This window comes from Eurytemora carolleeae, unplaced genomic scaffold (genome assembly GCF_000591075.1).
Source record: "Eurytemora carolleeae unplaced genomic scaffold, Eaff_2.0 scaffold662, whole genome shotgun sequence".
In the NCBI taxonomy this organism is placed as follows: domain Eukaryota; kingdom Metazoa; phylum Arthropoda; class Copepoda; order Calanoida; family Temoridae; genus Eurytemora; species Eurytemora carolleeae.
The window spans coordinates 313,615-329,653 of NW_019396880.1; the positions used below are offsets into that span (position 1 = coordinate 313,615).

The 16,039-nt window shown below is 32.5% G+C and overlaps 2 protein-coding genes across 3 annotated transcripts in view; both read right to left on the reverse strand.

Moving 5' to 3' along the window:
- Positions 1–2,688: 2,688 nt before the first annotated feature.
- On the reverse strand, positions 2,689–7,673 carry LOC111709674 (homeobox protein araucan). The gene is made up of 3 exons (XM_023483498.1): positions 7,569–7,673; positions 4,484–4,625; positions 2,689–3,526 (listed from the first exon to the last, which is right to left on the reverse strand). Exons 1-3 carry the CDS (start codon positions 7,671–7,673, stop codon positions 3,021–3,023), a joined length of 753 nt encoding a protein of 250 aa, XP_023339266.1. The 3' UTR covers positions 2,689–3,020.
- Positions 7,674–8,609: 936 nt separating this feature from the next.
- Positions 8,610–16,039, reverse strand: part of LOC111709684 (homeobox protein araucan) — a 36,677-nt gene continuing 29,247 nt past the window's right edge. Inside the window, exon 3 of one of the 2 annotated variants that reach the window (XM_023483549.1) lies at positions 8,610–8,865. In XM_023483549.1, the coding sequence (XP_023339317.1) occupies positions 8,740–8,865 (126 nt within the window). In that variant the 3' untranslated portion in view covers positions 8,610–8,739. The remainder of the gene's footprint in view (positions 8,866–16,039) is intronic. The other variant, XM_023483550.1, reaches the window with a different exon arrangement.

The window sequence follows — 16,039 nt, forward strand, 5'->3', positions numbered from 1 at the left end:
ATGTTGAAAGGATGTATCTATGTATGTATGTTGAAAGGATGTATCTATGTATGTATGTTGAAAGGACGTATCTATGTATGTATGTTGAAAGGACGTATCTATGTATGTATGTTGAAAGTAAGTATCTATATATGTATGTTGAAAGGACGTATCTATGTATGTATGTATGTTGAAAGGACGGATCTATGTATGTATGTTGAAAGGATGGATCTATGTATGTATGTATGTTGAAAGGATGTATCTATGTTGAAAGGATGTATCTATGTATGTATGTTGAAAGGATGTATCTATGTATGTATGTTAAAGGACGTATCTATGTATGTATTTGAAAGAACGTATCTATGTATGTATGTTGAAAGGACGTATCTTTGTATGTATTTGAAAGAACGTTTATATATATGTAGGATGAAAGGACGTATCTATGTATGTATGTTGAAAGGATGTATCTATGTATGTATGTTGAAAGGATGTATCTATGTATGTATGTTGAAAGGATGTATCTATGTATGTATGTTGAAAGGATGTATCTATGTATGTATGTTGAAAGGATGTATCTATGTATGTATGTTGAAAGTGATGTATGAAGTGAAATATTGTTGCTTTGTAACTCTAAAATGTTATTTTATATTCAGACAAGCAATTAATTTAGTGACCCCTTGCCTTGATCCCCTTCCTCCCTCCCTCCTCCTCTGCTCCTACTCCCCCCCTTGCCTTGATCCCCTCCCTCCCTCCCTCCTCCTCTGCTCCTACTCCCCCCCTTGCCTTGATCCCCTCCCTCACTCGATATGGATTTAAGAAATAAGACCATGAAGAAGAAAGTTTTTTATTAGATGAAAACTCAGACAATGAGAAAGTAGGATAAAAATGGAATAACTTGAACTGAAAAGCTCTGGAATAGCGAAAGGAAATGAGAAAAGAAAGAATATATTTAGGTATATAAAGAAAGGATGGATGTATGTTGAAAGGTTTATCTATGTATGTATGTTGAAAGGATGTATCTATGTATGTATGTTGAAAGGATGCATCTATGTATGTATGTATGTTGAAAGGACTTATCTATGTATGTATGTTGAAGTATGTATCTATGTATGCATGTTGAAAGGAACTTCTCCTGCAAGAAAAACAAGGCAGCTACAGCCTATAAATACTTAGAACTCAAAACAAAGATTTTACATCTCTAAACACTGCTTAATGGGTTCTGAGGACATAAAGAAACATCAAGATGGGTATTAGATACCCTGTATATTTATACAGGGTGTTTTATTCAAATTAATGATATGATGGCCGAATGAAAGGTGCATATTTTCAAAACATATGATCATGTTTTTTTGCATTTTTAAAAACTAAACACCTTTTTTAAATGCTTTTAAACGATTTGTTTGAAGATATCATGTTCAATTTTTCAAGTTTAATGTTGTTTTTTTTTTGATGAAATAAAATAAAATAAAATAATTTCAAAATGGTTTATTAATTGATTTATTTTTAACTTAACTAGGTTTTCTACTAAGTAAAGCTTTTAGTTGGATACATATTTTTCTAAGGGATTCGATAATTAGGTTAATTAACAAACATACTATCAGATAAATAAATATTATTGTTTTTAAAAAAACAAAATTTTTAAATTTACAATTCGAAAAAAGTGACATTTTTATGGGAGGGGGGGGGGGGGGGGCAGAAAGTTGGATGCTTTAGCGTTAGAAAGACTTGAAGCTAAAAAATTACATAAAATATTAACAATGTACACTGTACAATGTACACTGTACAATGTACACTGTACAATGTACACTGTACAATGTACACTGTACAATGTACACTGTACAATGTACACTGTACAATACAGTTCACACATGAGATAATCTCCTAGATTTTCAAGGAAGAAATGACAACATTTAACACTGGTAAAAAGTTAAAAAACGTTCACAAAACACATTAAAAAGGTAACTTTACAATTTAAGCAACTTAAAACTATGGATACGTTGATATTATTAAACACCGGTGTTTAAAAAAATATTTTTAAATATTTTCTAAATTGGAACGGAGTTTAGCAGTCTATACAGTTCTTTTAAACATGATTAATCTTTAAATTAAACTTTTCTTATTTATACGTTTCATAGCATTCTAAAACACGGTTTAAACATAAACAAACAAAAACAAATATGGCACCTAGAAATTCATTCATAAATGGCACTCAGTCGCAAAAGACTAAGAAATTAAAGAGATTAAATTTGAAAAGTAAAACAACACCATATTGAACTTTGTTTTATTATTCAAAACTTTGAGTTGGATGCGTGACAGGGCGACATTTTTATGTTTAATTTACTTTAAATGTGGATATTTTGGTTTATCGTGAAATTTATGAGGATTTTGAAAGAATTAATTTTGTTTAATGTCCACCCTTAAACCATCAATTTGATTAAAATTAAAATAAAAGTTAGAATTTTATGCACAGTAAAAATTCATCCTGGGGAGCATAGTTTCATATTCTAACATTTGGTCCCTTTTTGTAAATGTTATAAACACGAATTTGTTAGGACTATTTTGAGACTCGTTTTACGTTTTTGTAATACATATTTATACATTTAGTTACATCAAAATATTCTTAAGTTAACTGCATAAATTTAGATTTTTACTAAATGCAATTTACTGCATTGTAAAATATATTGAGCAATTATCTTGTATACTTTATACTGATGTGCCGGCCTGCTTTATACGTGATGTTTTTTTTATGGAATAATGGCAAACATTTTGGACTTACACACTAACATAAAGTATACATTATTTATGCTCTTTTGGCACCTTTCCATTGACTTGATATTTGCATTTAAGGCAAGATGGCGGGGAAATCGAGACTAAATCAGCCGATTTAAATCCGGGGCAAGATGACGACGAGTTTTAGACGAAACCAGCTATATAAGCTGTCCCAGGCGGGTGTTCGCTAACTTTTTACAGAATTCTCTGTGTAAAACACAGAGAAAAATCAGCGGATGATTTCATGTTGATTTTAGCTCATTAGATTGTATTCAACTGTTGAAGCAATCCTCCGCCATACTCATTCCATCATACTGTTGATGATGTTCTAGTTTAGTATTGTCTGTATAGTGCATTGAACTGCCTGTATAATGGCCTTGGTAGGCCTGGTAGGCCTGCTGGGGGTTCAGGGCTATCACATTGTGCTGAGCCAGACCAAGTTTCATATTGTTGGGCGGAGTCTGAGGAGGCGTATCCTCCGCCCCGAGTCCTGAGTTTAGCTTGGTTTCCATACCTGCATACTCCCGTCCCTGACCCATAAACAGGTTTGGCCTTAAAGCCGGGACAGACATGGCTGGATTTTGGCGGAGGGACGGATCAAGAGAAAATCCATTTTGTAGGGCCTGCCAATTTTGGGCGGACCCTGGCGGCGGAGTTTTACAAACGGCAAGTTCCGCCATGGACCAGATCTTTGGTTTGCTGGGGGGTAAAGGGATACCCTCCTTCTCCTCCTTGTCATCCCTAGCCATCTCCCGCCGCAGTCCTTCATCTCCTAAAACTGAAAAAAAGATTCTTTCATAAAACATTTTTAGAAATGTCTGTTTTGTTTATTTTCCCGAAATATTTAAACTCGCATTGTACGTTGAAGCATGAAAATTAGGCTGTTGAGGATTTAAAAAGGCTGTTTCTTAATTGTATGGTTCCCTAAATTGTCCAAGTTTAAAAAGTGAATAATTTATCTTTTATGTGTGAGAACTTGCCTTTGCGTTGTAGTTAAACTTAAACGTTCCCTCAGTTTACCCTTTCCCTTAAAATTGGTATAATTTGTGTCGAGCCCTAACCCTGGTGCGGCGTCTGCCTGCTCCCCATTTGTAAACTTATTTTTTAAAGTATTTGCGCTGCATCTATACATAGGTTTTCCAGGTTTACAACTTCATGAAGGAAAATCAAGATGGCGCCTAGACTGGCCGCCATTTTGTCCAATTATCCCCGCGTTCAGGTCTCCAGCTCCTCAACATCAAATTTACGGCCTTTGTCCGAACACATTAAGCTTTTAATGGGCGAAAAAGTAAAATTTTAGGAAATCTTCTAGTTGTTAATTAGAGAAGTGGAGGGGAGGGGAGAATTGACAAAGTTGACTGATAAAACCTGGGGAAGAGGGGATATCTACTCAAATATAAGTCCAACAGGATATCTACTCAAATTTAAAACCGGATGGGAGATCATTTAAGAAAAAAAAACAGTGAATGGATAGACTCAAATATGAATTGAGGGCTATATCTACCAAATTTAACCCAGTGTATATCTACTCAAATATAAAACCCAAATGGATAAATACGAATTCAAGTAGTAACCCCTTTTCGTGATACAATTAACTTTAAAACCTAAAACTTAATTAAATAGCAATTTTTCATGTTTATATTTTTTAAGTAAAAATTCTAGAAATTTGTAAAGAACCTGTTCAAAATAGCTCAATTTAGATTTTTCAAAAATAGCTAAATAAAATGGCGCCAACCTGTTTTGTCATCTCTAAAGTCATCTTTGTCATCATCATCCGATACATCGACATCATCATCATCCAACTTGTTCTTAGGCTCCCAGGTCATCTTATTCTCCTTCTTCAGTCGTCTTCGTGCATTAGCAAACCACGTACTCACCTGAATTTATTTTCAAAGTTTAATAACAGTCAGTGGAAATTTTGAAGTCGGGTTTGATCTGAGATTATCTATGTTTACTCTTTTCAGCAGTAAAGAGATGTAAAAAACATCGAAATCAAAAAAATAATGTAAAAATGTAAAAAAGCTGAAAATCACATGCAACCGACAGAAAACATAATGTGATTTTTATACAAGCCATAATTCTATGAATTTTGTATTTCTCACTTAAGCCACGATTGTTCTTATTTCTGGAGCGGTAAAATTAAACTTTTGATTTAAATAAACTTTAAAATCTTGTTTTTCAACTTGTGATCTGTTTGCAGATGACAACAAATGGAATAAAGCTGAACTTTTTGTAATAGATTTAATAGATTTAATAGATTTATTTCTACGAAGTGGTTGGGTCGCGGAAGGGGGGGGGGATGATTAGGGGGAACGTAAATCTAATAGAAATACTTTATGATTAATGACGAAAAAACGTTTCCGTATTCAAAATTAGCAATTACACGCCACAATAATTGATTTCAAAACTTTTGAAAAATCATGCAGGATTACCCACACAGGATGAGACTGTAAAGACGACCTAAAAATCTTTAAACAAATTATTCTTAAGGTTGAATTAAATAATTTTCCTTGAATATATTCTTTTAATGGATGATTTAATGATTGGAAAAAGAAAGAAACAAGTTTACAGCTGCAGGTAATCATTAATATAAGGAAACAGACATTATAAATTCCGTATAGTCGTCTCTTCCTTGTGGGTAACCGGAACCCTGTATCTTTCCTAATTCCCAATAGTATTTATGCAACAATATTTTGTGATTTTCCGGGCTTAATACAAAATATCATTATAGTTTCAGTAGAAGTAAATATTTCCATTTACTGATAGCACCGATTGAAGGATTCATAACTCTGATTGGATAATGAGATAGATAGAAAGATAGATGTTACCACCATTCTATTTCTATTGGTTCAGAATTGACAACAAACACATGACCGAACCCTGATTGGATCAGGTACATACCGTATACACTTTTACAAATTTCTTCTTAAAGACATGTACGTACATTGTACAATACATTGTGCAAGCGTGTATACTTAAAAAGGCTTTTGTACATGTATGATACATTTCACAGCAAACCTCTCTTTGACAATGCTGCTCCATCTATTATACCATTGATTAAATTAAACCAGTGCAGGTTCTTAATCATTCCGTAGACACACTTGATAATTGAACCCAGCCCGCACCCAAATAGCATTTTTTTTCGTACTGTTTTTGTATATTTGGACCCTGCACGACCCCTATAGTTTGGTTTTGATGGGTGAATAGATAATAACCGGGATAAATCTATGTAAATTATGCAAATGTGTAATTACTACGTATACCCCTGTGTTCCAATAACACAATTCTATTTAATAAAAGTCGATTAAGTTTTTTTATCTTTACAAAATTTTCCCGAAAAAAGTTTTTAAAAGTCTTACAAATTTTTAAACCTTGTATTTTGTCGGTTTGTTTTACCCCTGGCCATAGGGTGTAATTATGATTAATGGTTTCACAGACTAATCATCATTAGGAGAATCCGGCATTTTGGAAATCATTTTAAAACATTTTAAACTCAAAGCTAAGGAAGATATATATTCAAACTGTTTTACAGTTGTACAGTGTACAGTTTATGCAGTTTTCAATCATTAAAATTTGCAACATTTTTGCATTGCGAAACAGAATTCTTCCATAATCAACAAAATTTTACTAATGCTTTTTTTAAAAACTTGAAATTGACGATAATATTATTTGCAATATGTCACAAGAGTCGAAATCAAAGCATGCGATATAAAATAACTGAGTTTTATCGTCAATTTATAGATATTTTTCTATTGAAATAGTTGCATTAAAAAATTGATACAACAGAGTTGAATCTTATTTCAATGTTGTATTTTTGTTGTATTTTTCTTGTCCTATGCGCACATGCACAGGGGGGGGGGAGCACCCTGTATATATTTTTCTAAAACAAATAGAAGGAAANTTATGTATCGTACGTGTTTGTGAGGGTGTGAAAATGAATGAAAGTCCTCTGACTGCCTGGATTGCATGCCTGGGTTTGGTGGGAATATAAATATCTGATGTAGGGCGGTGGATTTATTGACTGACGCCATGATGGATTGATTGATTGATTGACTGATATACATTTGTACACTGAATCAAAACATTAATGGGAATAAAAAGTTTTAATAATAAATTAGTCAACATATGTTAACATGAATAATGCATTAATCTACTGTAGAATTAATATCATTAGTTTTTATTGATATATAATAATATATAATAATGCAATAATAATTCTACTAATGGCGATTTTTGGCAGGTTGTCGTTTACCAGTGATAAGTAAGTGGCAAGAAATCCGAAATCCGATTTTTTTTGAAATTTCAAAAAGAGGGGTAGGNTAGTTTAAATACTAAATATACCTATAAAAGTATAATAAAATGTCGATTTTTTTAGAAACAATGCTTAGAAGGTAATTATTTGGACTGTATGTGTGCCTTTTAAGTATCTTATACTTATGCCTGATATCCAAGAAGCGCGCCAAGTGTTATGAATTTACAGTTCGAATTTTGCCCCCCCCCTAGGAGCTCCTAGGGGGGGGGCAAAAAATTTTTTTTGCAAATCTTGCCCCCCCCCTACATTTATTTCTGTATACGCCCTTGATGATCATGTTAAATGTTAATTTACATTTTCATATCATGTTCATGGGCTTGTTACATTTTGTCCAAACAATATAATCAGAAGTATAAAGCTAACTTATCCTTTGTGTGCAAATGCAAAGGGAAAAGAGAAATATCACTTCATTTGTCAAATAAATAATGCATATGCTTGCTAAGACCATGGGAATTAGTGTAAAATGTGTCCAATTTGCACATTTGTAGATTCCTCAAACAACAATTACCCTACGTGCGCGTACAGGTGTAAAGGCCGCGCTCTTTTCACCCTTTTTAGCGCCAATGCGCCGCGTCAGGTTGTCGACCAATGAAAGGCAGGGATACTCGGGCATTTTTAACGGAAATTCATGAAAAATGTTTAAAACGTTGTAAATCCACGTATTTATGGCGGGATGGTTTTGAACAATGCTTGTGCAGGAAATCTTGTTAATTAGGTAAAATATTTAAACAATAGTTGCTAAGTATGTCATCAAAAGGCCCATTTTAGGCATTTTAATCCCGTTTCACAATTGTTATGAAAACAAATGATTCGTTAAAGGGGTCATAAACTCCATTAACTCTAGATAAGCCTAATTTACAGTGTGAAACTGGGCCTTTATTTATTGTTCTTTTGAATGTACCTCCCCCCCATTTCTTTTTCCCCAACCGATGATTGTTTTTGAACCGTTTTTTAGTGAAGGGGTAAAAAAAATGTAACAACAAATTTTAGCAATTTTTCATTAATTTTGCCTCAAACTCAAATTTTCTAATCCCTGTACTTTTTCAACCTGATGGTGTACATTTTTGATATTTCAAATATGCCTATTTGATATAACAGAATTCACAATTTGAAAAATTAAAGAATTTTATTTTTTGCAAAAATTAAGTTCTTTGATTTTGTATTATCACTAAAAGATATGGGAATACAGAATTAGACAAAATTGTTATCATGTATCATATTAATATTTGAATATAATTGTAAAATATTAAAATATTCTATGCATACAGGGGGTTATCAGATCATACATATGTAGTTCAATTGGAGAGGGGGGATTACATAATACTGTAGGCGGGGGGGGGGGTTACAAGGTAAAGGGGGGGAGGGCATAATACTGAAATGAAGAGGGTATTTCAAGGGTATATCTTTATAAAAGGGAATTCAACGTTACCCTCTCTATTTATAGATCATTTTTAACTATGGGTTCTCTGTAGAATTGACTTGCAGATTTCTACTGCAGAAACGGTGAAGGAGATCGCCAGAATTAAACACCGTTGAAGCTAGAAGAATTTTGTTACTCAGATGAGATAAGAAGGTTACTGTACCACTGTAAATCGGCCAGGTTCTTTTTCTTTTAATGTTGGCCGGAAGGACACTTGAAATTACCAAGACAATCTCTTTAATTAATTTGATAAACTTGTTTACCCATATGCAGCTAAAGAAGGGTGATCGTATGAATAATAAGCCGAGGTCAGGCCTCCAGAGAGACCTCCAGACGGCCAACCCATCTCTCCTCCACCCTCCTTCATACCACTGTATCCTCCAGTCTAAAAATAACAAGTATTAGTTTTTTATTTTATTTTAAGTTTATATACAGTTACAATTATGTACGGTATTCATCCTACTTATGTACAGTATTCACCCCAATTATGTATAGTAGTAGTCACCCCACTTTTGTACAGTATTCACCCTCTCATGTACAGTACTCATATCACTGATGTACCACTTATTTCAAAATCTAGCCCACTCGTACGTGTACATTGTACAATTTTGCATTGTACATTTTGAATATTTAATACAGATTTAATATTTTTATTGCTGCACTAAAAGTATTTAAATATTTCGGATAATATCTTCTTTAAAGTCATGAAATGTAATAAAACACTAATTAAATGTGAAAAGATTTGGTTAATTTCAAGTTGTTTTTAACGATCCATATTGTTAATTAAATCTAATAAATTGCAAATATAAGTAAACCTTCCTACCTCGAAGCTTCCTACCCTAAATTTACCCATCTCACAAGCCCATCCAAACCCATTTTTTATAAAGTTTTTTATACGACCCATTTTCTTTACTTTTGTAAATCTTAAAATTACTGGATTATATTAAAATTGTTGGGTAGCTTGGGAACACAGATTTGCCTGATTTAAAACGTTCGCTAGAAAAATCAACTAACTCAACTTTAAAAGTATTCACAAAAATTTGAGGCACATCGGTCAAGTGGTTCTTAGTTTTGATCAGACGAACAAACAAACAGAAAAACAGAGATTACAACTTATATATACTTATAGATACCATTCTTTACTTAATTTACACGGGGCAGCTGGCAAAATATGTGAAATTAATATTTTGTTTGATCCCTTCCCCCTGCCCCCTCTTTAAGTCCCTAGACCCCCTGTGGTGGAATTATCCAACAAAAGTCAATACATCAGGGGCAACATATAGCCTAAACTCCGGGAGGTCCAGCAGGGGGGCAAACGACTGGGGGGGACTCAAAAATAAAAACGAGATTCATTTATTTTAAAATGAAGAATGATTTTTACTTTTTACCCTAAGTAAGTACACTCAAAATTTGATGCTTACAGTCACAATGCACAGCGAAACGCGCACATTTTCCGTAGCAACAATACAAACACACGTACAAAAAGCGCGCACACAATCTCACATACGCACTCATGCAACCCGTCCCGAAGATATATTGGTATTGGCGCGCATAAAATTTATTTCAAACAGATTTTATTCATGTCAACAGACAGGGTACAGTTCACACAATTTTAGGCAAATAGAATACATTTCTTAGTGTTCAATTCAAACATACAGATTTTTCAGGTTTAATTTAAGTAATGAAAATAGGGTTGGTATCGCTTCATTTCATGAATGCAACTAGATAGTAATAGAAAAAATCATTGGTGAAAAAATGATGATAACATCTTTTAATTAGAAATTCTATTTCCTAAACCTTTATAAAATGTAAAGGAAATATGAAAACTTTATCCCAGATATTCTTCTTTTCCCTGTTTGAGAAAATTGATAAAAAGTCTTATATTTGTAGATGTATCATTACTTAGGATCCTTCATAATACATCTCGTGGTTGACAGTTCCTTTTTCATATCAATGTATTTATTACATTCTATAATTCATAAATATCCCTTGGTGTATTCAGCAAACCTTGGATTTTCGGTCGTGATACGGATGTTAGTGACTGTCAGATATTGTAATAAAATGAAGACGACTACAATAAAGAGATCTGAATAGATCCGTATCCCGGCATTCGCGCAGTACCACTCCATAACCATTTGTTATACACGCCGTATCTCTGGTTTAACATTGTGAACAATGTTTATAATTCAGAATAGGGTCACGATGCCATGTCTTCAAGTTTACGACAACCATGCCGAGTGTAAAATTATATTTTACTTTATTTTATCATGACTTGAACAAGCTTTAATATGTCTAGAATAAGAAAGCTAGACAGATTTGAATTGTATCGTGTCTTAAGTAACTCAAGCACCAGGTTGCGTTGTGTTGTCAACGGGGTCAGGATATACTATTTACTTTAAAGCGACATTTCAACAATTACTCCTCCTCAGCTACCCTAGAATGAAGTGACACGTGGTATTTATCCGTATCCGGTCTGCATAGAATGCCGCAACTAATTTCCTGAAAATGCACGGATAATTTCCAGCAAAATGGCGCGTTTTCCAGACTAACCTGCGCCTGTCAATACCCATCAGGTTGACGGAAAGACAAGGCCCTGACAAGACCAACAAGTAAATTATATATTAGAAAATTAATGATGTTGCAACCAACACTTTTTTTCCAATTTTTGTTCCCATGAATTGAAAAGCTTAGTTTAAATATACACGGTAAAACTGATCTATCTATTAATCTATCTTCTCCTGACTCCTAGTTATCTGTCTCAGACTTCTAATCTGTTCTGAACAGTTCCAAGGTTTTTGTTTCTATATTTGTCTATCTAATTATCTATAACCCATAAACACATGTTATCTATATATCAGTCTGTCTGTCCTAGTTTTCAATGTAGAATTCTCACGATGCGATACTACCGAGGGTTTTGTTTTTCTTTCATTTTATCAATCCTTACCAGCCCATTCTCCTTTACCTCCTTTACAGGGTGTCCAAGAAAAAGCTATAAACAATGATGTTGTATGAACACTTGAAACTTCTCGAAAACCCCTGTGTTTTTTATCGGAGACATGCCATTTTTCAGTGGAGACCTCACTTGCATTTCTTTCACAGGTTCATCGTGATAAAAAGTCTAAAACAGTTTAGATTACAACTGAGAATCAATTCAATAATTTTTCTTATCCTTCTTCCCACAATATACTATAGGCTCTAGGTGCAGCCTTTTAGTTTAGATTAGTATGTAATAATAATAATGATAATACACACAATACTATAGAACGTTATTTGGCAGGGGGTAGCTGTGAAAAAGTCTACGAAATTTAGTACTTTCCCAACAGATTTAACATGTCAAAAAATGCATTAGTTGCATTTAGAGTTGCATTAGTATAATGGTTTGCCCTTAAAAGTGTTTATAAGATTAATTCAACACAATTTACTGCCAAAAATTAAATCTATAAATAAATTTGGCTTGTCTGTCTGTTTGTTTGTATCCAATAAACGTCAAAACGGCTGAACCGATCGGGCCCAAATTTTTTGTGGGACATCACGGGACCACAGGGAAGGTTTATGAATGATAAAAATTTAAAAAAATGTGTTTTAAAGGTTTTTAATTTTGTAGAAAATTTAAATTCTTGAAAATCCGCAAAATTTTTTTCTTCTTTGTTTTAAAATGTAAACAAAAAGAACATGTTCACATTTTAAATAGAAGATGGGCGCGAAGGGCCCTAAAAGCCTAGTTTATTAAAAATGTTGATGAGTGCATTTTGTATAAGGTAAACTTTTAAGTAAAATGCAATGAAACGGTAAAAACAAACGTTTATTTGTTCGAGCATTTTAATTTTTAGATGTATGCTGGGCGAACACAGCGTTGTTTTAGGGTGGAATATGTTTCATGTCGAACTAAAGTGAATTGTATGTACGCTAAATTGGAATTTTTTATGTTTTCAATCAGAGATTCTCTTTTTGTAGATCTATTGGGAAGAACAAATATGTTTTATAATATGTTACCAGATAAATTTATTATTGATAATTATAGATATCCATGGTGGGCTGGTTTAAATCGGCCTGATTTAAAACAGCCCACCATAGATATCGAGATCAAGCGAATGGGATTATAGTTATTCAACACAAAAGTGCCTAGCTTTGTACTGATAATTTTTTTTATTGAATTACTGTTATTTCTTTTTTATAGAATTGCATACAAATAATAAAAGCATATGTTTTGTTAATATAACTGCCTATATTTCTTATCAAATCTTAATGTCCAGCATGAAATAGTTTTTATAATCTTACACCGTCATTAATACTCGTCTTATCTTTGTTATTAGTCGAATAATATGAAAACAAGGTTTATATCTTTAATCTATCGGTATCATATCTTTATCTGTTTTCATATCTACATTTAGAACATTTAGATTGGAACAGGGGAATTTGTTGAATTATGAGTGCTTGATTTTTCCGGCTCACCCTGCGTTCTAAATATAAAACATGCTAATTAACTCTTATTGCAGATTATTTTCCTACAATCTACATTAGCAAAAAGACCAACAAACAGACCGACGACATAGATAAAATTTGTAAACGACAGATGGTGACCAGCACAGGGTGATAATATAATCATATAAGGAAGGGTTAAAAGTCAGACGACACACCTAAATTAGTCATTATGTAGTTTAGGTAAAATTTTTAAATAAAATTCAAGAAATAATTATATCAGTCAAGGAAGATATACCAAAGAAACTCACATATTCATTGTTTACAACAGAGTTTACAATGAACTGCAGTACGTTTTTCTTTTTCAACGTTAACTTTTGATTAAGACCATAGAAATGAATCAGGAATTCACAAGCCTTTGTTCTAAATAATGTGTACTGCACTTTCTGGGATCGAGGAACATAAACTAAAAGCTCATCCTGAGAAGCACTGAGATTGTTTATATTTCTCCCAGAAAATGCAGTACACTTTATTTGTAAACAAAACTCACTGTAAACTTCGGTTTATTTCAATTACCGGGCCGACTTTTAATAAGCTAGATCAAACTGTACAGTACGGTTACAGACAATGTAAGGCAAACCGGGACGGTACGCCAAATGAATGATTCCATGAATGGAAATTTCCTTGCTTAAGACGATCAGTTCTGGGCGATCATTTTATCATTTGATCAAAAATATAGAATCAAGATTATCTTTAAAAGTTGCTGTTTCTTCAAATCGATGTGTATAAACCAAAAATAAAGTTTGAATTTAAGAATAAATTCCGATTTGATAGACTGCTAGGCGACAAAACACACAGCTTTTTCTCCACAATCGTTGTAAATATTCAAAATAGATAAACATAAAAAAGATAAGAAAATTTAAACAGTTTTTGTATAAACGTCATAGTTCATATAATCAAGGTTTAGAGTGCTTTTAAAAAAATTAAACTTTTTTCGAAATTTTTATTTACTTAGTCAAAGAATATTGCGGCGTAAAAATTATATGATTTAATAACTTTCTCTACTTTTTAACGAACAAACAATAATTTTTTAAAATTACGTTTTCGACAAAATCCTTCCACAAAAGTGTTTCCATTTTACATAATTTTTAAAGCTCCTGTAGATAGGTAGTTATATAAATCAAATATCTATATTTTACAGAAACAAATTTAAAATTTCATAAACGTGAGATTCTTAATATCTTTCCCTTCTCTTATCGTCTAGTTCATTAGAGCCTGTAAAAACTGCATGGATCAGTTTACTCCCCCCCCCCCACCCCAGGCTTATCAGCCCCCTCCTTCCTTCCTTCCTTCCTCTACTCCTCTTTAACCCCCTTCGATTAATGATAGATATTTAACATGCTGTATCATTAATATTAACAGTTTGAAGAAACGTGGAAAGATATGAACAGAAAGGGAGAGAGAGAGAGTTAAGATTTTAGAATGGGATTTAGTGTCAATTTTTTACTTTTTATTGTATATTTTACATAAAACATTTTACCTAAATACACAATTAAACAAAAGCAATTTAAGATTTCGCAGATTTTTCTGCTTTCATATTAGTGGAACTACAAAGGTTGAAAGTTTTTAAAGAAATCTTTTATTTTTTAGTCAAAGTATAGCATACATCATATAGTGAGGGTGAAAATAGGGAGGGTAAAGGTGAAAAATTCACATACACATACTGTAAATACCATTGAACTATTCTTAGGCATTCAGAACAGAAGACGAAAAGAAACAAACAAATAAACAAGACAAGATTTTTTGGACAAGATTTTAGGATTAATAACATTTTGATGGATGAGTTAGCGTTATTTATTTATCTATCTATCTATCTATCTATCTATCTATCTATCTTTCTCTCCATCTATCTACTATCTATCTTTCTATCTCTCCATCTCTATCTATCTATCTATCTATCTATCTATTTTCCTCATTTTGCTCAATCTATCAATTTGATATTTCTCTTTCTGCATCTTTTTTATTTATAAATATTTCCATTATTCTATTATATATATATCTATATCTTTCTATCTATCCATATCTGTCTATTTAATTTTCTTGCCTTTTCATTTGTCTATCTATCTGTATTACATCTATTTATCTATCTATCTGTATTACATCTATTTATCCATCTATTTCTGTATCGTTGAATTTCCTACCTTTTCATTTTTTCTATCTATCTGTCTATCTTGTTTCTATATTTTTAACTGTTCATCTATCTTTATATTTGTCACCGATCAAATTCTAATTTATAGCAATCGATACATTTATTTTTGATTTATTTTTGATTTTTTGTTTGATTGAATATAATATCAATATTACGCTTTTTAATTAAATAAATGAGTTCTGCCTGCCAGATATTATATTGAATATTGATTATAATAATTAGGAACAAAATTATATTTGACACCTTTGTAATTATATTATAATCAAATTTTTCCAATAAAAAAAGTTGCAACACGTCAGAGTAAGTTAAGCAGAACGTGTTAATTTAATTGTAAAATAAAAATAAAATAAATTGCAGAGAAACCACACGTGAAAAAAAAACAGCTTTTATAGTCTAATTCAAACTTGATCAGACAACGCTTTGAAGGGTACCGTTGGGAATTCGACATTGCTATCTTTGCATAGAGGCTCACTTGAAATTAAGCGTACAGTTCATTTCACATTCTTATAGATGTATCTGTTGTAAGCACTGTAAATCAGTTTGAACATGGTGTATAACATATTTTCATCCAAGAATGAAAAGCCTGGTTTTACCGCATATGAATTTCATGGTAGTTTTCAGACAAAAAGCAAGCTTTGTAGACCAATTGTACCCGCTTCAGTAATGTTAAAAGCTACATCAAACATTAGCAGGGGGAAAAATAATCAAACTTGGAAAAAGTGAGAAAATATTTTAAACTTTCATAATATTTGAAAAAAAGATATTTTTAAAGTTTAAAAGTTTGTCATATTCCCCCTTTAATTAAAATGGCTATACCCCTGATATATTGTTATACATTAGCTTTGTCCCACCATATGATCGCTAAATTTGATTGTAATTGTGTTGCTTGTACTCAGGGGCTACATACTCTCAACCAAGTGTACCAAGGGGG